Here is a 24,458-nt window from a genome sequence, read left to right as displayed (position 1 = left end):
AGCATCTGCACAGCTTGGGAGCCAGGAGGGAGAAGAGCTGTCTTTGACTCTTGGAGCGATAGCTGTGTTCTAAGCAACAGATGTCCCACGTTAGCTTGTTAAATATTATTGTTTTAATGAGTTGAGTCAACAGGTTTCACCTCCCAAATGGTGGGTGTCTTGTTTAGGACTGAGACTCTTCATATGTCTGTGTGTCTCTCTAATGTTTCCCCCTAGGCCAGACGATGAACCCATGGAGGAGGAGGAACCACTGTAACGGAGGGAAGCATTAAGGTGTCGCGCTGTGTCACCGTTCAACTTCTCTCCGGAGAACGCCTCTTTGATCTGCGAAGAGTCTCCACTGACCCCTTCATTTAGTCCCCCTAACCCCACTCACCGCGTCAGTCATCTTGATTGGCGGGCCCCTCGGCCAAGCGAGGGAGAGGGGGTGGGCTCAGCCTCGTAGTAGGGAGCCAATCAGGAGACAGAGGACTGAAACTGGGGGTTAAACATATAATAAAAGCTCAGTGTTGCGTAGCGACACTCGCTCAGAGACATAACATTTTCTGCCAGCCTTCGCCCCATCCGCCCCCTTCCCACACAAACACACACACACACACACACACAACCACACACACACACACACACACACACCCGTCCCCACAAGTTAGTCCAAGGCGGCAGCGGCTGGCAAAGGGAGCACGTATGAAGGTCGCAGATGTGGCTTGTATGAAGCGGGGGAGGGGTGAGTTGTGGGTCTTGTCGCAGGAAAAGGTGCGAACGCGCTTCCTGCGCAGAAAAATACGGTGCTTTTACATCACTGCCCTCTTAACCACGTATGGACACTGGAGGGTAGTGGACACATGCCGCCCGCCCCCCCTCCCTGGCTGTCAGTCACAGCTCATGGGTGGGGGACGCAGGGGCGGGTATTCCTTTCACTATTTTCTCAACTACTTTTTCCTTACAAAAACAAGGGCATCTCCGAAATGGAGAGAAAAACGTTCACATTTTAGAGGATACTTTCACTGTGGACTTTGATCGGCCGAAGCTGGCCGTACCGTCGGCTTTTACAAAGATTTGAAGATCGGGCGGGGGAGGCCGTCGTCTCATTGGACCAGCCTGTAGTCGCAGGACAGAGGGTCGACAGAATGAGAGGAGTGCCTTTGGCGAGGATCCGCTGGATTTTTAGGATTGTTCAGGAAAAAGAAGATTGCCTTAAGCTAAAAAATAAAATGTCTCTCTCGCTATGGGAACTAAGTGAGAGAGAGAGTGTGTGAGAGAGAGACGGATAGTTTCCGGTCCTTGAGGATAGAATGATGAAAATAAAGCAAAACAATCTTTCCGCATGTTTACTTGGAACGTGACGCAGACAACATTTATGTCTGTCACAGCCTCTCTTGAAGCGTTACTTTACTTTTGGATGGATCTATTTTTCTGTGTAAAAAAATGCTTTGAAAAGGTAGTTGCCAGCTTCAGTAGAAAAAACAATAAGTGAGCAAACATGGAGATATTCACCATTGAATTAGATTGAACACTGTCAAAGGTCTAGCCTTTTATGTAGCTTCCCTTTAACCTAAGTCATTGCTTTGTAAACCACATAAGGCATGCATTTCGGCAGAGACCAGGTTTTTCTTTTTTTTAAGATTCGAATGTTATCCCAAAAGAAGGAAGAATTCCAAGCCGGAGAAGCCAAAGCATGAGTTTGAATAATAGTCCTTTTTACACCACTACCTGGCAAAGTTGTCAAGCATTTCTAGTTTGAATTAAGGTTCTTAATACCAAGTAACACTGTTTTGCTAATTTAATTATTCACAGTGTCATGGAGTGGTCCTTTCTTTAAGTAGGCTGATGGACCTGCTATGCTTGGCCAGTTGACGTCTACCTTGGCTACTGGGCTCTGTCATGCTTGGCCAGTTGGCAACTACCTTGGCTACTGGGCTCAACATCAGTCGTGTATATTGAATTGAATATATTTTGAAGGGCAATAATTGAGTATTGCCTGTTTGTACCTACATGTATGATTTCCACATCCAAGTTGTCAGTTTTACTATATCAAAGTATTTGGTATGTGTATGTCCACTTTTTATTTTTGATGTATAAGATTATTTTTCTAACTTTTTCATCCATAGTTTTTGTTCGTTTTTTTATCCATTTGTTGTTTTTTCTGGATAGCTATAGGGTCGCCATTCACATACTGAATATGATTGTTACTTGTTACAAGATGATTTTCTGTCTTTCTCTCTGTCTTTCTTTACGTGTCTTTCACTTCTTTCTTTCTTTCTTTCTTTCTTTCTTTCTCTCTCTCTCTCCTATCTCTTTGTTCTTTCTTTCTTGTATTTATCAGAAACAAGGAGCAACTTCTTCGACTTTGTCGGCCCGTCTGCAATTCCATCAATTGTGTATTTATAACTTGTACTGTTTATAGGAGATTTGTATATGGAAAAATCTATAAATGTATTCTAAGTAATGACAGCTATGACGTTGTGAACGAAAACAGTATGGCGCGTGATATTACTCAGTTTGAAAAGCAGCATTTTAAACTCTTCTTTGACTGCACTGTTTTTAAAGTCTCCCCAACTGAAACACGATCACGCAGCATTAACCTGGCACTGCAGTTGAACTTTTAACACCTCTGGAAACAGCTGACAACTTGGTTTCATAAAGCCTGATTTATTTTTTGTTGTGCCTGGGTGTCACGCAGCGAAAATAGCCGATTTGCAAGCTCACAGCTGATCAGCTGTAGCACAGCTGTGATCTTGTACATCAGCTATTTTCGGTTTGCAACACTGGCGTTCAAACTAAGTGCAACTCAGGCTTAAATGATGCATTTCCTGTAGTGGTGCATGGATGACACACACATGCCTTTGAACTGTGATTTGAACTGTGGCACGTCCAAAAAGAAAATAATAATAATGATTTGGTGGCTATTTTATGTAGCTCAATTTTACTCAGCAGGAGAGGAGAGGGTGGGGACTTCATGTTAAGTGATGTTACCTTTTCAACATGAATGTTGTTCGACAAAAGATGTGTATTTTCAACTGAACAAAGTGAAAAGATTTTTGGAGACAAACATTTATCGAAAGGATCGTCCAACAAAGTATGAATTAACATTTAGATATTGAGATACAATCAAATTGAAGTGTTATTTTTACCCAACTTTCATCAGATGGGTAAGAATTCTCTTTGCACTGGTATTGTACAAGTACAGTATCATCATTGTCTCCATCTTCCCTTCTCCAGCATTGAATTTAGCCTGGTTATAATTGTCAATATTCTGTAACAATCATTTTGTAGCCGAGGCTACAAATCAGCCTGAATGATTCCCTCCACCGGCCTACTACTTTTTAAAAACACTTAATGATGACCATTGTCTTTATTTACAATGTTGCTCATTGCTCATTTTATGTTATAATTTCACTAAGACTTTTAAATGTTTGGGATTCATTTGTTATTTTTCCATGGTTCACAAAACATTCCACTTGTTTTATTGTTTGATTTGGCTCGTAATGTTTTTGTTTTGTTTTAAAATCTTGAATTCAAGGTTTAGCAATTGATCTCAAGTGTACAATTTTTCCTGACATTTCTTTATTTCTTTCGCTGTCTACTCGCGCCAACTCTAACTCTTTGCATGGTTTGTGAGTCAGCATGCCTGTTTGTCTATGTAACAAACTGTATTTGCACAATAGAAGAAAACACTGGAGGACCCCCCCCCCCCTAAACCCCCCTCAGGTCCTCCCATGGCATCAGAATACCGAGTGGGACTGTCTCTCCCTCGTCGGTGTACAAACAATTCAAAAGACTTTGTCCAAACGACTCCACTGACAAATGATTTGATATTGCTCTTCTCGATTATTGTTTCCGATGATTTTTTAACACGGTTCAGCACTTACAAGCTATGTGGACGTGAGACTGTATTTAAGAGGAACACACTCAGCCAAACGTCTGATATATTTTACACCTTAAAAGACTCTCAACTCTCCCAAAGAATGTTCTTCTTTCTAAGAATTGTGTTCTATCGCGGTATAGAGAAACAATGGTTATTGATTTGAGAAAAAAGGTTTGGAAAAGGGCACCTTCATGTGATTGTCATACCCACCATGGCCAGTTATGTATACACTCAGTGGCCACTTTATTACGTACACCTACCTAGTAAGATGTAAAATGGCGTCAAGGTTCTACGAGAGATGCCCTTCTGCTCACCACAGTTGTTGTTATGTGTCCTGTGGCCTTTCTGTTAGTTTGAATAAGTCTGGCCATTCCCCTCCACCTCTCTTATTAACCAGGTGTTTTCACCCACCGTACTATTCAAGCTCTCTAGAGCAGGGGTCTTTAACAGGGGGTCCGGGACCCCTAGGGGGTCCTCAGAGATACTGCAGGGGGGCCACCAAATCTTTGTGTGATAGGGACTTTAGTTTTGTATTTTTACATTTACCACTTGAACCCTTGCATCCCTATTCTGGGGGGAATATTGGCCGAAAATAGACGATTTACAAGCTCACAACACGTCTGCGACGCGTTGTGAACTTTTAGATCGGCTATTTTCTGCGAATTGGCTTGGTGTACAGGGGGAAAAAAAGCAGACCAAGTACGGAGCGAAAGGTGAAGTTTACAAAGTATTGAGGGTTAAAGTGGTTAAATGTCTGAATTTGAAACACACATTTAACATGCATCCAATATGTAGTGGGGGTCCCTGCTTCATCTCTCTCTCAGCTAAGGGGTCCTTGGACTGAAAAACGTTGAAGACCCCTTCTCTAGAGTCTAGACACTGTAGTGTGCGAAAATGGCAAGGAAGGTGGCTGTTTCTGAGATGCTGGAATCACTACAACAAAGTAGTTTAGATTGCGCGTCTTACCCGTTTAAATGTTTAGCCGAACAATAACTGAACCATGGAGGAGCAGGCTATTTGTTTTAGCGAGCAGGTGTACTGTACCTAATGAAATGGCCACTGACTGTATAGATATATATATATAGATATATATATATATGTAACCACTGTGGCTCAAGAGCAATTCTTGGTTTACATGTAAATGGAAAAAGAATATGTTATTTTTTGTTGTTGTTTGTCTCTCTATTGATGAAAAATGATTTTTTTTCTTTTTTTTGGGACCTACGCTTTGGACATTTCATCTCTGACATCATCCATAAAATATATTTCAGAAAATTACAAGCATAACTGGCTGCCTTATTTTGACTTTCCTCTGTTTGTCCCATGGGACACTTGCAACATTGGAACTAAATATTGTCACGGGGTAAAACGTGATCGATATTGTGGGGGGTGGTGGTGGTGGTGGGGGTCACACGTTTCCAACCGCTTTGGAAATGTCCCGCATCCCTAATTGGATTGCTTGGGATCAGGAGCTGTCTCGACCTTGGGTAAAATCAATTAGGCAAATACACTTAAAACCAACATTATCTTATCATCTGAGACTTTTGTCTTTTTGACATGGTGGTCACATCAATTGTGGTGAATCATTCTTGTATTATTATCCACTGTGGACTTGGTTTGTCTTGCTTTAATCATCTGAGCTCAATGATTTCTCAAAGTCCATCTTAGAGTTGCCAGGTGTAATTAATCAATACTGCTGGCTGAGCTAGAATCACTAGAAAGTTGATAAATAAAAGCAGGTGTCCCATCTAAGTCCATCCAGGAGAGACAGCTGCTTGGTTTGTCCTTATCTTTTATTTTGTATCCAGTAAAACATATAAACCTGTGTTTCTGTTTAATAATCCCTATACTTAGATGACCAGGGCCCCCCAGGGGTCTATATTTGGTCCCGTCCTTTTTTCCCTCTATACCAAATCTCTTCACCCTAGAATAGGGACCCAAGGGTTCATTTGGCTAAAACCATTTCTGTGATGTACCGCGCAAAGCAAGGTAAGAAGAGAACTGTCCGATTGTGATTGCTTAACCTCTTACTTGTACACTCTTTTTTCAATCTACACCAAATGTCTTTGCCAAAAAGGGCTGATCTATAAGCTCACAACGCGTTGCAATGCAGGCGTTGTAGATCTGCTATTTTTGGCCAATGTAACCTACAGGATATAGATGCTGAGGTTAATAGATAATGTACCAATAGAGAAGTCTACGGGCAATCAGTTTACTTTGAGTGCAATGATGGGTGGGTAGGTGATCTATAACTGAACCACCATGGTAAGGAGTGTCCTCAATGTGTAGTAAGAAAGTGGCAACAATTAAATTGTGAATTGAAATATTAGTTTAAAGTAAACTGGATCTCCAACTCTCTTAACTGCCCAGTAGCACATGACAACAGTGATGTACTGTATATAGTGAGTGTGTCTTAAGAATTGACAGGGGCGTTGGAGACTGGGATGAAACCAGGGACATGAGGTCTCAGCTGACTACACTAATCTAATTTCTAGGTCCCAGATCACACACGTGTGTGCATGTGCTGGATTATATATATATATATATATATATATATATATATATATATATATATATATATATATATATATATATATATATATGTATATGTATATGTATATATATATGTATATGTATATGTATATGTATATATGTATATATGTATATATGTGTATATATATGTATATATGTATATAAAGAACAGAGTTCAATGATAGGGGGGAATAAATGAACTCAAATAATTTATTCAAATATTTATTATGGACCTCTGCTCTGCCACTGACCTAATGCCTGCAGTCTGTCTATATGAACCACTTGTAATCAGGCAGTGGGGCTCAGCTTGTTACATTGTATCATCATACATATTACATTGTATCATTGTCATTGGCCGAACGTGATTTGGTGGTTCCCAACTTCCCATAGCCTGGAGGGATGATTGCGTTGCTAGTTGTCACTTGTAAGAGGAGACAGACAACAAGACAGATTGACAGAGTAGCCTAGTAGTCTCCATATGATGGACCTTAAGTACCGTAAATGTAAAACAATCCTTGTTTTGAAAATATTAATTAGGGTTTTCTTCATATTTTATCAAGAGCTCAAGTGGATGACATGGAATAGGGCATAAATACTGTTTTTGCGAACGCGGAAGGAGGCGCCTCCGCCCAAGTGGAGCTTACTATGCGTGCTTGGGTTGTGTGTGTGTGTCTCTGTCCGTGTGTGTCTCTGTGTTCACGCTCTCATTGGCTCGCGCCCCCATGTGACTCACTTGCATGCACTGCCTGTAAGCAGCCGCCAGAGTGCGCCAGAGTGCACCACCAGGAATGTAGACGATGCTCTGATTAAAATACATGCCTAAACCAACACATTTCATAAACTCTTCTGGCGGCCCTGTTCTCACTAATTTCACTGTACCACCCACTTCTCTACAATTGCTCATTCCTTTCTATTCTTCTTACTGTTATTTTCGAGCTGCGTTCGCTTCCAGCGTTCGCGCGTCTTACTTGTATATAAACTTCGGTGATGGGACTTTCCATTTGTTTTCATTTATATAATTTGAAACCGGTGATTTTTTTATTCAATCTTGTAAATGTACATTATTAGATTAATTAAAGTCACTGTCCATGTCGACAGAGTGATGCTGTCGCCCATGGCAACTGTGAACCGTCCCTAGGGTATGGGACCTAGACTAATTTCCTTGGTGCTCGTCAAAAGCTTCCTTGGTGCTAGAGTTAAAAATAAGGGTGCTCGTCCAATGCGAAAGTGGTACTTCCGCTTCAGCGCGCGCACACACAGCCCCGTTCTATTTCCAGCGTTGCCATGTCGGCTTATTATAAGCGACTTTGGGCTTCTTTTTCTGTAAAGTTGCTTGTAAAAAATGGTTAGTTGCGGGTTGCAGTTTTTTGGGCTTGTTTCTAACGTGTACTTGCTTATCTAGGCTTGTTTCCAAATGTTTTAATTATTTTATAAACCAGTGGTTCTCAAATATTTTCATAAATGTTTTGTGCCAGGGAGCATTTGTGTTGTTAGAATGTTTCAAAATATTCCAAATATTCCACATTCTTTTTTTTATACAAGCTTTGTAGATTTTTTCAAATAGCCAACGTATGTAGGTTTAAAGAGCTCAAGGCCCTAGTTGTGCTTTTGGGCTTGTTTTCCTAGACTTGGTTGCTTGTTTCTCTCGGAAAATATGGCAACGCCGTCTCTTTCCTTCCAGTGTATGCTCTCTCGTCCGGCGTGGTGCACAACAACCTGATCCTGCCATGCACAGCACACAGCAATAGCACGCAATCTCTGTCAACATTAACCCTACCCGGGGGGGAAACATTTCCTATTGTAACATTTTTAATCTTATTTTTTTTTTATTCTTTTATAGCTCAGTTTGCACAGTTTACTTTTATTTTCGGACATAATGCCCAACATCGTCCTTTTCAGCGGGAGCTCCCATCACGACCTGTCACAGAAGGTGGCCGATCGCCTCGGTCTGGACCTGGGCAAAGTCATCACCAAGAAGTTCAGCAACCAGGAGACATGGTGAATAAACATTTACACGTGAAATCAACGTTTTGTCTATGTGTGATTTTGAGCAGTATGGGTGAACCTTACAGGTATATCTCTTGATTAGCTGGCCTGGCTGGTAGCTAGCAGCAGGTTGCGCTGAATTCCAAAACGCTCGCCCCAAAACACAGTCGCCCGGGGGCAAACCTCGGAACGGTCGCCACCTGGTATTCCTAAACCTAACCTTATTCCTTTAACGTAGCTGTAGAATACAACTCTCGTAGACGTATTTATGATTCTGACGTTTTCAATCTACGAGAGTTGTAGGGTTCACCCCCCATTGACACAGGGACTTTCAGCACTATACCCCGTAGACACTCCAAACATGTACAAATTGAAAATAAAGGTGCTTACCCCCACGCCCCGAATGTTAACTCTCGCTACGGGGTAGTAGTTTAATGTAATAATCCATATCTTTCAATAAATAAATGTTTTAATAACGTCTGTGGCCCAACGCCATTTTTTCACCCTCGTTTACTTCCTGTTTACATTGAGTGTAATTCCGGGTTTCACCAGATGGGCGCGTCACTACCGCCCATTGGGAACTTCCGACAGAATCGGCCACAGACGGCATTAAAACACTTCTTTATTGAAAGATATGGACTATTACATTAAACTACTACCCCGTAGCGAGAGTTAACATTTGGGGCGTGGGGGTAAGCACCTTATTTTCAATTTGTACACGTTTGGAGGGTCTCGGGGTATAGTGCTGAAAGTCCCTGTGTCCATGGGGGGTGAACCCTACAACTCTCGTAGATTGAAAACGTCAGAATCATAAATACGTCTACGAGAGTTGTATTCCTACAGCTACCTTTAACGTAACCTCAGTTAATTACGCAGCCTAAACTTAACCTTATTCGTAAACGTAACCTCAGTAAACTATGCCTAAATGTAACCTTATCCTCAGTAAAAACAAAAAAAGAACCGCTGTGGCGAGCGTTCCGCGAAAAAAAGAAATGAGGCGAGGGTGTTTTGGGGCGAGCATTCTGGTTACCGGTTTCGTTGATGTTGATAGTAGTATGTATCACATGTGCGTAAGTTAGCTGGGAAGCTAACAATAGTTAGCTTGCTGTGTGTGTGTGAGGTAACAGTGACTTGATGTACAACTGGTTTTTCCACCTCCTTATAGTGACGTTTGTGAGGCAGCTGCCGAAACCATTATGTGTGCCGATAATAAGGCATGGTTAATATGGTCAACTTAAACTCGTATTTCTTTTCTTATTACTACTAGAGATGTTGTGATGGGAAAGGCAGACCTCGCCGAACGACTATTGTTTGCAGCGTTTTGTATGCATCGCTGCTGGTGGAGTCAGTGCCATTTGGCGTCCCCAGGATAAAAACTGAAGTGCCTTTTGGCTTGCTCGTAACACGTGACTCAACTGGCCACATGTAAACACACGGGGCTGGACGCTGATAACTATATGGCAGGCTGGCTGATGCAATAAATATGCAGTGACAGTGACAACAGTGTGACCCAGAAATGACAGTAAACAGTGCCATATTCCTGTATGCCTTGCCATTTATCTGCATCAAGTGGCCACTAGACGTTACAGATAGTCGTTGCTGCCTCAGGTATGAGAGATATTAAAAAGCCTTTGACTGTACAAGTCTTATGATTGGTCTGTACAAGTCTTACCCGACCAATCAGTCCCCGACTGCTGTGAGCGCGCCCCCTCCCCTGACCAATAAGATGGTTAGGTTATAACCAGGTTAATTTGTTAGACTTTGTTGTGCAATGATAATGACAATGGTATTGATAGAGTGACAGAGGCCATACGGGGTCACACTCACAAAGGGGCTTTTAAACCCCCCAAATGGTAATGTTTTAGGTGTAAGATTAAAATGGTCAAATGTAGGCATGGATTTGGTGTGTTTAAGGCCGGGTTAAGGGTCCGGGATGTGTTCACCAATCCCACTTACTTTGCCAATGCCATCTGACAGCTTTTAAGCTTAGACTGCCATCATATCACATGAGCTCAATTTGTCCGAATTTCCAAAGCAGCAAGTCTGTGATTAGGTCAATCAGTACTGGCATGCTGCTAGCCAGAGCAGTGCAACAGGGTTATCAACTTATCATCACGTTTGTAACCTTTAGTACAGATATTACCTGGCCTTGAGCGGTGGCTAGGCCTAGACTTTTGAACGAAGTTTGAACGTGATGACCTGCTTACCTTTGTCCAAAAAAAGATGTCACATTGTTTTGGAAGTTTCAAGTGACTTGTGCATTGTTGTACTAAACCTATTATGTGTTCTATTTCTTGCATGCCAGAGAATTTTAAGTTCTTTGTGATATTTCCTTGTAGTAACCTGGTATTCATGGTGGAAAATGACCACAACTTCAAGCCATCATCCAAAAAGTAGTGAGTTTTTAACTGTGGCTGGTAAAACTTAAAATGTGGTAAAATGTATTGACTGGGGCATGTATGTAACCAGCAATTATTATTATATTATTATTATTGCTATACCAATAACCTCTAATTGTGTCTGGAGAAAATGTAAGCAGCCAAGCTGGTGAATTTTGTGATAAGCTGTTTGCTTTATAAAAAACTTCACCAATAATCCCCGAACAGGATTTAGCCTTTTCAGGGAAAAGCTTCATGAGGCGACATCTGTGCCTCATGAAGAACCAGGGAAAACGTAGCCTACATTAGTTGCGGGGAGGCCAACCTTTCCAAGGACACAAGTGTTATTTTATTTGACTCCCTAACTGAAAAGGAGGCATGCACAGCTTTCTAATCACCATTTCTTTCTCACAACTTGACACAGATTTTGTTTGGTTGTCTTGCTGAGGTCAAGGACCAGTTGAAGGGGCGTGGATTACTTATTCCTTCTTGCACGTTTGCACAGACATAATGTCCTCACGTAAACCAAAGTAGTGTTTCGACAGACTAAGACACTTAAGCCTGATTTATACTTTGCTGTGCATCGTGTCTCACACAGAAAATAGCTGATCTACAAGGTCAATGCACTGCAGGGTGTTGTGAGCTTGTAGATCTGCGAGACACTGGCAGTCCACCATGCAACCAAGTATATAAATCAGGCGTTTGGCTATTGTTGTGATTTCAAGGGGACCCTCGGTCTGGTCCAAACAGTACTGGGTGGTGTGTGACAATTCAGTTGAAGTACCCCTCTGTGTAAGCGATGGGCCCGTGGAGAGCAAGATGACACGTAGGCAGTATCACGCGACAGGTTCACAAGTTTATTACACACAATGAAATGCATATATATAGGGCAGGACACATGACGTGACCAGAAGCTATGAGATGTAGAGAGAACAGAACGTCATAGGATCAGAGTAAGTAGACAGTAGACCTTACTTTAGACAGCTGCATCTCGTATCAATAATGAACATGATGTATTAGGACAACAACAAGATGTAAGTCGTATCAAGTGCATAGGCATTAGATTGCCATGGAATAATCATAACAGCAATATTGTTTGGCTTGCAGTAAAATGTGTTTGAGTAATATATAATGTTTTCTATTAGACAACAGTTTTTTGTGGGTTGCAGATATGACCGTTTCCCCTTAAGGATTAAAAACATTTCCTCCCTCTGTCTTATCTCATGACAAATTATTGAAGAAGACTCATTCATGAATACATCTGCTCCTATAAACCATTTTAGTCTTAAAATGCCCTATTTCACTGCAGCAAGTGCAGTCATAAAGAAATTGGAATCACTTTTTTTTCACTTTAAGAATTGCTGTGCTGCTGTGAAACAGCACTTTCATCTTTCCAAACACTTTATTCAGCTCGGACTGAACATTTGTGACTGTCAGACTGTCAGGTCTGGGAAAACAAGGGCTTGCGTCACTCAGTGACAGAGGCACCGCAGGGTGCCTCTGCAGAGGTTAGCAGGAGGTGCTTTGTGATGCTCTGCATAGGCCAGGATGACTGGACCCCCCCCCCCCCTGATCACATGATGTGGACTGGGGGGCCACCAGGGTCATCCTTCCATGTGGAATGTTTCACGCACATGTTGTGTCCTCTGGCTTTGATGTGCAGGCCTGTAGACGAGAGGTCGATGGTCAGTAGGGTTGGGATCCGGAATTGGATCCAACATTGAGGAACCAGAATCGGTTCCAGCACATTTGTAACCATTTCCAGAACCGTTAATCACACCACACTGTCAGAGCTGTTATGTGGACTTCACGTCTGCTATAGAATTACGATACCAGGGGTTCTCAAACTTTTTTATTTCAAGGACCACCATCACTCTTGAGAGTGTACAAATGGAACCAAATGGACCATTTGTACACTCTCGGAGTTACAGACCTTTAAGGGTCCGTTTGGAACTCCTCAAGTAACCTCTCTAGGAAGTACAGTACGGTACACACACCTTTTATGAGTCAGGGGCTTAACCAATTAAGGCCTATATTAGGGGTGGAACAGTTAATCAATTGAATCTATCCATTTCCAAAAACGGCTAATATAGACTTTCTACAAGCTCACAACGTGTCGTGATGTGACTTACCGATCTGTCAAGCATACAATGCATTGGGAAGTGACTAATTGTGGTCTAGTTCCTATGTGAAGACATGGTGTTGAAGCACTGCAGGTTCTTTTTGGTGGTCACATACAGGTGGTCTTAGGGTTAACATGTCCCGTTCACACATCATGTGATACTTACTTAATCCTCTTCGTCCCAAGTGGGACATAAGGCTTCGACGATCTGCCTCCATCGAGACCTGTCTTGTGCTGCATCATGTTATGGCATCATGTGATGCCATAGCATAATCAACATTGTTTGTGCCGATGGCATTGATTTTTATCATGCTCTGCAACTCAGACTTTTAGCCTTTCTTTTCAACGGACATAAGTGCAAACCTTTGTCCGAGTCCCTATATTTCAACTTTTGTCTTAAACCAGCAAACCAGCCTAAACAAATTGAGAAAAAGTTGTTTCTTATGAATTCATCACTGTCACATAATGGAAGCATTTTGTGGTTTTAACCAAGTTCGGGCTTACAGTAAAGCCACACCTCCTGTGGTCAATTTGGGGTCGCATGTATCCTGGTCATCCCTAAGGACTTTTCACACGGGAAGCAACTGACATGCCTAGAAAGTCATGTTCCAATGAGAGGCGAGCATTCAGATGGGGGGGGGGGGGGAGCGCTATCTGGCAGGGGAGCGACAATTGGACACAATCCCGTGAAATTGACGTGTTGGTGCTCGTCTCACGCACGTGCCCGTCTGCGTCAGGTGGTTGAATTCTGTTGAACTCTTTTCTACGTGACGTGCAGAAAAGCATAAATTCACATGAGTGCAGTGAGACCTCACGGATCCAAGCCATAACACAGGCGTAGGGTAAGGGTTGCTCCCCGTGTGAAAAGCCCTTTAAAGATTTCAAGCCCTGTCAGACTCTGAAGTTTGTGTTTAGTGAAGATCATTGTAAGGCATTTTTTTTTGTTTTGCTTTATTAGATAATTATATGACAATGAATGAATAGCGTAACAACACAAGTCTCAGTCATTCATCAGCTATTTGAGCTGCATGGACGCATTGAGTTTGACATATTTGGGTGCCCACTGGCCTAGCAGTCCAGGCGCATATAGGCTCTAATGCCTGACAGCGCGTTGTGGGTTCGAATCCCGATCCAGATGATCTTTGCTGTGTCTCACTCCCAGTCTCTCTTCCCTGTTTCCTGTCTAACTCCACTGTGAAACATCAGTTAAAAAAAAAGTTTGACATATTTTATTATGCTTTGTTTTCCTTATCCTTTCGATAGCGTGGAGATCGGGGAGAGTGTGCGCGGCGAGGACGTGTACATTGTGCAGAGCGGCTGTGGCGAGATCAACGACAACCTGATGGAGCTGCTGATTATGATAAACGCCTGCAAGATCGCCTCGTCGTCTCGTGTCACCGCTGTCATTCCCTGCTTCCCCTACGCCCGGCAGGACAAGAAGGACAAGGTGTATATACGTACACACACACACACACACACACACACGTTTCAGTCCGTTCAGTGATGGGTGGTGATAATTGGTTTGTTGCTGGATGTGAGGGCTAATCTGGTGTTAGAGTCATGGGTTCAAATCTGTTAGTATGTGATTATAAATAATAAAAATTCAAACGCACAACTGTGTATGAATTATATAGCAGAAACTCACAGTTCCAAGGTGCACAGCAAAATCATACACTAACTCCTAACCTAATGGTCTAGTGGTCACACAGTATAGAATTATGTTGCAATATTGACTGTAAATTGTGTCTTGCCTCTATTCACTAGGTGTGACTTGTACAAGACACCCTCTCTTATATGTAATCTGTGCAGGTTTCCCACACAGCTGTGTCAGCTGCTGCAATTTTATCTGAAACTTTTATTTATTTTTCTGGAATGAGCGTTGTATGCATTTATTGAAGACCCCGACGTGGACATTTTGCATTCCACAGTGCAGAAAAAATGGGTTCACACCACATTCTTGTCTTGTAAATCATTATCTCACGCTGGCCCAGTTGTTGTTGTTGTAGTAGCCACTCCGGCACATGGAGCTTGAATAAATCAACATTCTTTGACTGGATTGTCAAATTGGCTTTATTATCGTTGCAATCTGTATCAAATCAAACTAGCACATTTAGTACATTAAAATGCAATACAGCATTTTGGCTAATTGGCTGTACTGCACCACCAGCCTTCAGGCTACTGTTATTCATTATGTATTCAGTTCTTAAGCAGTGTTCCTTTTTACTCACAGTGAGATGTAAAATACCAGGGTCAAAAAGCTTTGGCTGTGGCTGGTGCTTAACCCTGTACATGCCTTCTTTTGGCTTTGCAATGTGTACTTTTGCTTGGCAAAGATTTGACTTGGGAGCGCCTGAATTTTAAATATTACATTTATTGTTGATTGAAATTATTTTATTTATCCCCCTCTTTTAAAGATAAATGACAGATTGTCATAGCTTTTTATCCCCCTCTTTTAAAAGGAAATAGCAGCTCCTCATAGCTTCTAAAAACAAATAATTTGGGAAAGTATATCGGCACAAATGCTGGACAAACCAGTCTCAGGTGACATAACATTACAAATCCCTTCGATTGAAGTCTAAAGAACAATATTTGTCAGTCCTTCTGTTTTAACTCAGTAATGGATTACAAATGATCTTATCGACCTGGGACTTCACATACAGACATAAGTGTTTCTGAGAAGAGGGAGCAGTTAATGGATTTCCTCCCCGAATTATCTATTCACCCATGAGTACAGTGTTTCTTCATCTCTCCAGTGTATCAGTTCCAGAAGCACAACGGTTCTGCTTTCTTTTTGTTAGATTTATTCTAATCACGTCCATGAAAGATTAGATCATAGAAAGTTATTTAAAACATCCTTAGTCTCAGACCCTAATCAGACATTGCACTATGAATATTAAACAAAAGGGGGTTTCCATTCCAAAAGTAACTTACTTTTCACCAACATTTGATTACTCAGTTGAAATACTTTGATTTGACTTGCTTCATCTATTTCGATAGATGCTAGGTGTACTTATTGCTTGTTCTCCCTATTCTTTTATCACTTTAATAATCCCATGACTACTTGCCCTGGTGTTGTTTGTCAAATTGTTCATGGCTTCAACCTTGCACTTTTATGTATCACTCTGGATAAGAGCGTCTATTAAATCCCTAAATTGAAATTGTTCCCTGCATCTTTTATCCCTGTGACATCCACCGTGTCCAACGCAAATGCCTGATTTTTATATGCATTCAACGGTATTGAATTTTGACTTACTGGAAAGATCACTGGATTTCTATCTCTTATCGTGGAGTCAGACTTTCTCCTAGCAGGGCAGTGTGTATTCCATTAGTGTTTAACCCCTACATTCAAATGACTGTGTCTTGCTGTGTGTGGCAGAGTCGTGCACCCATTTCTGCCAAGCTGGTGGCCAACATGCTGTCGGTGGCTGGAGCCGATCACATCATCACCATGGACCTCCACGCATCTCAGATTCAGGTGGGTACAGATGTGTTTCATAGCGTCCCACATTCAGGTGGGTACAGATGTGTTTCTTTCGTAGCATCCTAGATTCAGGTAGGTCCCCAGCATAATTATGGAAAGTTGGGAACCACAAGTGGATACTTATACAGTAGGTCTGTAACTCTGACAGTGTACCAATGGCACCAAATGGACCCAATCTCTAATGAATACCAAACTGGGGGTTCTTGTTTCATAGCATACCAGATTCAGGTGGGTACAGAGGTCTTGTGAAATGTACTGAGGAAACGGATCTATCACAAAATGTCAGGATATTTTATGATTGTTAGTTTGTCTTTCTTAGCTTGCATTTCCTGGTTCCTTGGTTTTTATTTCTTACCATTGTCTCTGTCAGGTCTTTAAAGTTGTTTTTATTCTGTTTCTGTAAAGCGACTTTGTGTACCTAAAAGTGCAACATAAATTGTATGTATTATTATTATTATTATTATTAGGTCTATACGTTTGTTGTGTCAATATTGTTGAATTGGAAGTTGGGGCACGGTGCCCCCCAACCCCCCATACCTTGAACCTTTTAATATTGGTTGCATATTACGTGAGCGATGTAGAAATTGTGGGCGTATTCTTCTGTCAGTGTTTGTCATATGATCTGTGTAATATGATCTGTGTGTGCTACAGACAAAAGATGTTAAACAAACGATACAAGCTTTCAGGGCCTATTTCAAGCTGATTCACCTTTATGTATGTACTCTACGTGTGTGTGCCTGTGTGGGGATACATTTTAGACTCAAAAGAACATTTAATAACCTTCTAAAATTGGCAGGCTAGTTATGAATTCTGTCAGCAATGTTTTCCATGAAGACATGTTAAATCTTGCCACTGTTCTTTTTGCAGGGGTTCTTTGACATTGCTGTGGACAATCTGTACGCTGAGCCAGCCGTCCTGCAGTGGATCCGAGAGAACATTCCTGAATGGAAGAATTGCATAATCGTGTCCCCAGACGCAGGAGGAGCCAAAAGGTAACCAGGATGAATTAATAGAGGCCTTTGGGTATTAAAAACAGACTGGCTAGAGGGATGTTGATGATAACTAAATGATTGAACTTTATTGTCACATCACAGGTTTACAGCTGTAAATGGATGATTGTTGAAGCTCATTCCCATCAGTGGCAGCGGATGATTGTTATGAGTTGTGTCCATGGGAGGTCTAGGGTGTAGTAAGAGGTCTTGAGGTACAGTAGAAGTGCAGTAGATAGCTGAAATATGGTCATGGTGGACATTGACAGAGAATGGCTTTATGAATTTAAGTCAGTGTGTTGGTGTACTGTAGGTTTGCAGACAGTGTGTGAATCCGACACCGGTAATTAAACCTATTTAAGTGGTACAGGGGTGATTTGGTGGCTGATTTATAAAAGATGTCAAAGATGGGGAAAGTGGTCATTTGATATGTTTCGCTGAACGGGTGAATTTGGTCTTATTACAAAAAAGGAAACCTAGTCTGGCTTTTACTTTGGGGAGTAGATGATTAATGGGTGGGTGGTGAAAGAAATGGTGCTATCAAGCTAGATACAGTACCATGGTATTTTTAGGTGGAGACATGCTCTAGTTAAAATTAGTGGTGTCAACAGTTCGCCAGGTAGCCACAAAATAAAGAATATTTGAATGGGGAAACGCGTTGTGATGTGTTTTTTTAACTCTTAAATTTTTATCCCACGTAATTTTTTTCACCCAGTGCCTATTCTCTTAACACATTGACTGCCAGAGTTTATTCATAATGTACTCACCCCTGTGCCAGCAATTTGCGTGTTTTTTAATTTTTTTGTTTTGTAATTTTTCATTCAAATACATTCTCTGATTGTGTTGTCAAGCACCTACGATTGTTCCACCAGTAGAGAGCAGCACATCCAAACATTGATCACCTCGCTCGCCCCCTCCCAAACAGGCCCACGTCATATCCGGTCATTCAAAGGATGTGACGTTTTCGACAATTCCCGGCCCGCTGATCGGCCTGAAAACGATGTGATACACTACGACGATGACTGTTAGTCACCCGGACCAAAGAAAATAGAAGTTGAGCTGTCCGTTTGTCTTTTATACCGTGTGAAAAACCGTGTTTTTCCTTATTCTGGCCGAAAATCACCGGAGAAAAACAACGTGACCCGGAAAATATTTTTTTTTTTTACATCCGGCTCCGGGTGAGTGTGACGTAAGTGGAAAACGAAAGTGTTGATGAGAAATAAACACAGCCGTGCGATCACAGATTAAACAACGCGTCAACCCGTTCTTTGGAATCCTGGCACTCAAGCGATGGATTTGAAAGAACGGGTTGACGCGATCTTGGCACTGTATGTGTTAAGTAATCAGCTTATAGATTTTTGCATAATTGTTCGCAATAATACATGTTCCACGTTGTGTTGGAAAATTTTATTTGATAATGGGGGGATATGCAATCATTTTAAACATACTCTGGGAGGGGAATGAAAACTTCGGAGACAGTTTATATTATTGTTGAACAGAGTCGCCCAGACGTCAATCCAATCCAAAGTTGAGAGTTGGTCGAGGATAGATTTGATAGTGCAGGAGGAGAGCTAAGGTTGGCAGGAGAGGGTTCAAATAAGTGACCAGCTTTAGCAAAGTGGGCATTAAAAACACTGGCCATGTGAATCTTGTCAGTAATGACAAGGTCGCCATCCATAATAGAGCATGGGAATTGAGTAGGGGACGAGCTATGATCCAGAGACTTTACCGTCTGCTAGAAGTTTCAGGGGTCTTAAACCTTATTATACTTGGTTGTCCTGCAGGGCTCTATACTAGGTCTGCTATTATTTCCCTTTAAAATAGGCATTCTACAAGCTAACAACGCGTTGTGATGCGTTTTTTTAACTCTTACATTTTTATCCCACAATTTTGTAACCCATTTTTTTCACCCAGTGCCTATTCTCTTAAGTAATCCTGGGCGCTACATTCCCTCTGCTAGCCTAGGGAGAGCCTAGAGCCAGGCTCATGCCTCCTTCAATGGATGAGAGCTAACAAACCGCTTCTTATCACCTGACAGGGGGGAGTTTCCCTTGTTCGACGTAGCGCGTGGAAGGAACGCGTTATTCCAACCAGTTCCTTTCCCCTCCATCAGGCGCCCCAGCTGACCAGGGGGAGGCAGTATAGAGACCAGGATTACTGCATGTTTTTTTGAGGGTACCTACGCGTTGTGATCTTACTTGGTCCACTAATTTATTTCCCCTCTTCACCAAAGATATTCGACTCACTCATGGACCAGACCAGCAAATGCATCACCAGGGCCATGCTTCTCCATTGTAACCTTATGCTATTTGACCTAAATGAGATTATCATTTGACAATACTATCCATTATTTTTTCTTTATATTATATTTCCGACAAGCTGTAAATATTCTGAGGGTTTCCATACTAAGTTGATAATTTTTCGATATGTCTTTTTTGATAACGAAAGTTCTAAAAAAAAAAAGAAAAACGATGTCTACTCTGACCTGCTGACGTCAGACCAGATTACTTCCAGAGTCCACACGTCTTGTTGACATCTGTTCCTCCAGATTTATTTTATCTTTCTTAATTAATCTATTTATCTATCTCTGTGTGCTTGTCTATATATCAGACAATAAATCTGGACAAACAGATGTCAAAACGTGAGACTGCGGAAGGAGGTCGGAGCACATATGCTGTAGTTAATCAAAGCTCTCATTCTCAACAAATACTTATTAAAAAGTTATCAACTTAGTATGGATAGAACTGTCAAATGATATAAGCTAATTTATGTCAAATAGCTTAGGGTTACAATGGAGAGCATGCCCCTGAGATGGTCTATACAGGTGTTTTCAGTCACTCTGACTGATACACCTCTTCTCAGGGTTGTGTGGGCGTGCACAAACTGTTTTATGGACTACTTAAACACTCTCCTGTTAGTTAAGCAGGCCAGTCGTTATCTTTGTTATTGGCCCATAGGTTTTTGAGACTATAAAATTGACAGTTGAATACACAAAAGTCAGTGTAAAGGATCGTCCACACCAACTATCTTTTTAAACTATATATTTATTGTCATAATGCTTGGTGTGGATGGCCCTTTAGAAGAGCTGTATTATAGTGGTATGCATGACAGGGACAGGACCAGGGTTGAGATGCACTTTACCTGAAACTACTAGTGACAACAGTCATTACACACCGGCGATTATGCGAATATACGCAAAATTCGGCCTCGTCCCGAATAATTAAAACGCGCTTTTTCGCTTCGCTTTTTCGCTCCATGGAAGCTTGCATTGACTTTATAAGGTTTTTTAAAAAAACATATTATTCGCATGAAAAAATCGCCTCCGGTGTGTAAGGAGCTTAATAATCAAATTGCGACAGTTCACAAAATTGAAGCATTACTCAAGTCATAACAGTCAGAGTGGGTAATCTTCAGCAAATAAACAAATGGCAGTTTGTATTTGTTTGAGTAGCCAGCATTAATTACAGACAAGGAAGCCGGCCAGCAAGGAGGGCTTCCTTCCGGATTAGATGACTAAGAGGTATGCTGTCTAGAAATCCGATGCTGGCTAGAAATGTGTTCGTGACAATTCAGCTGATGCTTGTAACCAGAAAAATTCCAAAATGTCTAAAAGTAAAGGATAGACAGATGTAAGTCCATTGAAAGCTTTCTTGAGATAAGAAATATGAGTTTGTTTTACTTGTTCAAAGATCCAAGTAACCAGATGAACAATTCTAGCATGAGGTATTGTTTACACAGCTCTCGTCGCATAAATAAGACACATTTCCTGTAAAGAAAATAAAAGTTACATCTTTAAACATCTATGTAGGCTGCTGGACCGCTGTCTGCAAGGCTTTTCAACTGTATTACAAATTAATATTTTCAGTTCTACATTTCTTTTGGACCCGAGTAGAGAATTGCTTTTTATTTTTATTTTGTCATGATTATACTGAGCCTCTGCAGAGAATTTGTTGTGAGGTTTCATATTGCCGGCTCGTTAATAGTAAAACGGGTTAATAGTCCCATCCCTATGTATTAGTGACCAGAACACACTATACATTTATACTATACGTCTATAACGGAAGCAGTGATCACATATTCTTGTCTCTTTGCTTGTATTGAGTGACCACAATGAAATACACACTGTCCTGTGCTGAAGCTAACACTCACACTCGTACCGGTGTTCTGTCTGTCTCTCCCTCGCCATCCCACTTCCTGTGACCTCCCCACAGAGTGACGTCCATAGCGGACCGGCTCAACGTGGACTTTGCCCTCATCCACAAGGAGCGGAAGAAGGCCAACGAGGTGGACCGCATGGTGCTGGTGGGAGACGTGAAGGACCGCGTGGCCATCCTGGTAGACGACATGGCGGACACCTGTGGCACCATCTGCCACGCTGCGGACAAGTCAGTGACCTTCCTTCATTCATTGAGAAAGAGACGACCTCACGAAATGTTCTGTTGATTAATTGATTGTTCAATTGATCATTTCAATCACTAAATATCTGAAGAGTAGCTTTCCTGTAGAACTGGTGTGTCATTTAGTCTGTCTTGTTTCTCACACACATAATATATTGTGGACATCAAAAAGCATGCAAATGTACAAATGAGGTGAAATGTTGTTTTAGCTTAAAGGAGGCCCAATGTGAAGTCACAGGGTTCCTTAACAAGTCTTGAAATATGTTCACTTTATTTTATGTAAAGAGGCCTTTGTAATTTTGATAAGTGCCATTATAAATAATGAATTATCTTATCATTTGACTACACAAACTAAACATTGCATTCAACCAAGCCTTTTGTCTCCTCCTCTTTAGGCTGATAGACGCTGGGGCCATAAAAGTGTATGCCATCCTCACACACGGCATCTTCTCAGGACCTGCCATCTCACGCATCAACAACGCCCCCTTCGAGGCCGTAGTGGTCACCAACACCATCCCCCAGGAGGAGAAGATGAAGTCCTGCCCAAAGATCCAGGTACACCATCAACCAGTGCTGGATGAAGTACTCAGGTTTTACTTGACTAAAAGTACAAATGTATTGGCGTCAGAATATATTTGCCAGTAAAAGTACTTCTTTTTTTTTCAAAATTTGGCGAACTTTTTCACTCTACAAGCTTGTTATGAGCTTGTAGATTGGCTATTTTCGAATATCCCAAGTATAAAATTGTCAAAGTTACCAGTAACTCTTAGCATCAGGGTAGCTCAGTCGCTAGAGCACTCGCCTTTTGACCTCAAGGTCACCGCCAATTCAGCGCATGAGTAGCAGTTGAGCGTATGAGTAGTTATTCTTCATTAGCTCATTTTTCTGGGGACACCCTGGAACCCCAGGGGTCCTTGGGGTTCCCTTTGAGAACCACTGTTTTATTACAATGTTGATCCATTATTTTTTCTTCCATTCAAAGTGACACATTTGTGGTTCCTCTACAGGTCATCGACATAGCCATGATCCTGGCCGAGGCCATTCGGAGAACTCACAACGGCGAGTCGGTATCCTACCTCTTCAGCCACGTTCCCTTGTAGAGGCCAGGAGGAGAGAGAGAGACCCTCGCCTCTCAGGTCTGATTTATACTTCGTCGTGCGACGGCATCACTTGCCGAAAATAGCCGGTCCATAAGCTCACGTGACGTTGCATCGCACCACATTGTGAGCTTGTGGATCGCCCGTTTCCAGCAAGCGACATCATCGTAGGCCGGAATATAAATGAAGCATAAGCCCCATCTGCACGCACCTTTGGCCACACGACCCTCCGTGAAGCGGTTGGGAGGGGAAACCGCTTCCACCGCTCACGTGACCGTCCCCTGAAGGTCACGCCCCCAATACACACTTCATCTTTCTGACTTTTCTCAACCCGGGAGCAAAATGCCATTTCTTCTTCTTCTTCTTTGGAGAACAACTTGCTATTTATGAGGGTCACCTTTGTGATTGTTTTCGCTTCGATTTTATTTTGTTTCAGTTTTAACCAAAGGGTCCATTTCTTTACAACATGCCTTTTTTCTTTTCATCTTTTACCTCATGTTAAGTTCACAAGAAATTTAACTTCCCATATCTTGATTGATTTCATATTTTCAGAACATTCCACTACGCAGAAAAAGAAAACAAAGGTGCATTTGTGGGGTAAAGTGTTCTGTTATTAGCCATTATGAGTGTTAATTTTTTTTATTGGCTTAATAACGGTTTAAGATATGCTATATTGAGTTGTTATAGGTTATGCACAATGATAAGTAAACATGGAAGCAGAAACCCTAATACCCATGCAAACGGGTAAAATTCCACTGAGACTGTACCAAGTTGTATTTGACCATAGATAGATGCTTAAAAGGGAGTCTTGAGAACAAATAAAAGACTCAGTTTTGACACAAGTTTTGATTTTGTGTTTTCACTATTTTGCCCAATGTCTTAATATTGGTTTAATTGACTACTCCTAAGTTAGTATCTGCAGAGAATTGTGAACTTTTACAGACATAATTTCCTTGTGCTGCTTTGAAATGTCTTCCTGACATCTATGATCTTAACTTGAAATCCTAATCAGGTGGTGCCACCTAGTGGTGGCAAGTTGGTGTTACACAAGTCTATTTCCCAAGCCAAGTGCAGTATGTTTTATGGTCTGTAATATATTCAGGCCTCCCCCTTGGTATAGGGACCCCAGCGTTGGTTATGGAATGTGACAAAAATATATAATGCCAAAATACTTATAATTATTGTGTTATTAATTCTTGGTGACCTTTTGCTTGAGAAACAGATGAATTGTTTAGCCTTTTTTTCCCAGTGGTGTCAAAACAAAACAAAACCCCATGTCAAAGTTTTCCACTTGCACCTACAATAAGAGGGCCTCCAGATAACATCATTGGGGGTCACAAGTTAAAAACATTGAAGACCACTGCCCTTAATGCACATTATAATAATTGTTACTGATGTTATTAATGACTATAAAAGCTATTGATCAGGCTTTTGAGTAAAAAAAATCCAATCGATTGTTAAGTTGTAGCCCAAATGCTGGTTTAGTGTTACGTTTTGTGTTGAGATAAAGTCATTACAACGATGTCAGAGGGGCTGGCAGGTTTCACTTGTTTTCTCACTTTTTTACACAGTTTATTTGACAATAAAGTTGGACAATGGCTTACCAATGTA

The 24,458-nt window shown here is 41.5% G+C and overlaps 2 protein-coding genes across 2 annotated transcripts in view; both read left to right on the top strand.

The window, feature by feature from the left end:
- The window catches only part of LOC308080875 (histone deacetylase 4-like), a 93,602-nt gene extending 88,456 nt beyond the window's left edge, over nucleotides 1–5,146 (top strand). The window contains 1 exon segment of the mRNA XM_080422924.1: nucleotides 217–5,146. Within this exon segment, the coding sequence (XP_080279050.1) occupies nucleotides 217–256 (40 nt within the window). The 3' untranslated portion in view covers nucleotides 257–5,146.
- A 2,936-nt stretch (nucleotides 5,147–8,082) lies between these two features.
- LOC308080368 (ribose-phosphate pyrophosphokinase 2) lies at nucleotides 8,083–24,458 on the top strand. Its single transcript, XM_080422192.1, has 7 exons — nucleotides 8,083–8,395; nucleotides 14,147–14,330; nucleotides 16,260–16,358; nucleotides 17,232–17,356; nucleotides 21,565–21,738; nucleotides 22,146–22,305; nucleotides 22,758–24,458. Exons 1-7 carry the CDS (start codon nucleotides 8,274–8,276, stop codon nucleotides 22,848–22,850), a joined length of 957 nt encoding a protein of 318 aa, XP_080278318.1. The 5' UTR covers nucleotides 8,083–8,273; the 3' UTR covers nucleotides 22,851–24,458.

This window comes from Gymnoscopelus braueri (assembly GCF_963280865.1).
Source record: "Gymnoscopelus braueri genome assembly, chromosome: 24".
In the NCBI taxonomy this organism is placed as follows: Eukaryota; Metazoa; Chordata; class Actinopteri; order Myctophiformes; family Myctophidae; genus Gymnoscopelus; species Gymnoscopelus braueri.
Note: the sequence above shows the minus strand (reverse complement) of the source record. Positions and strands in the feature narration are given on the sequence as shown.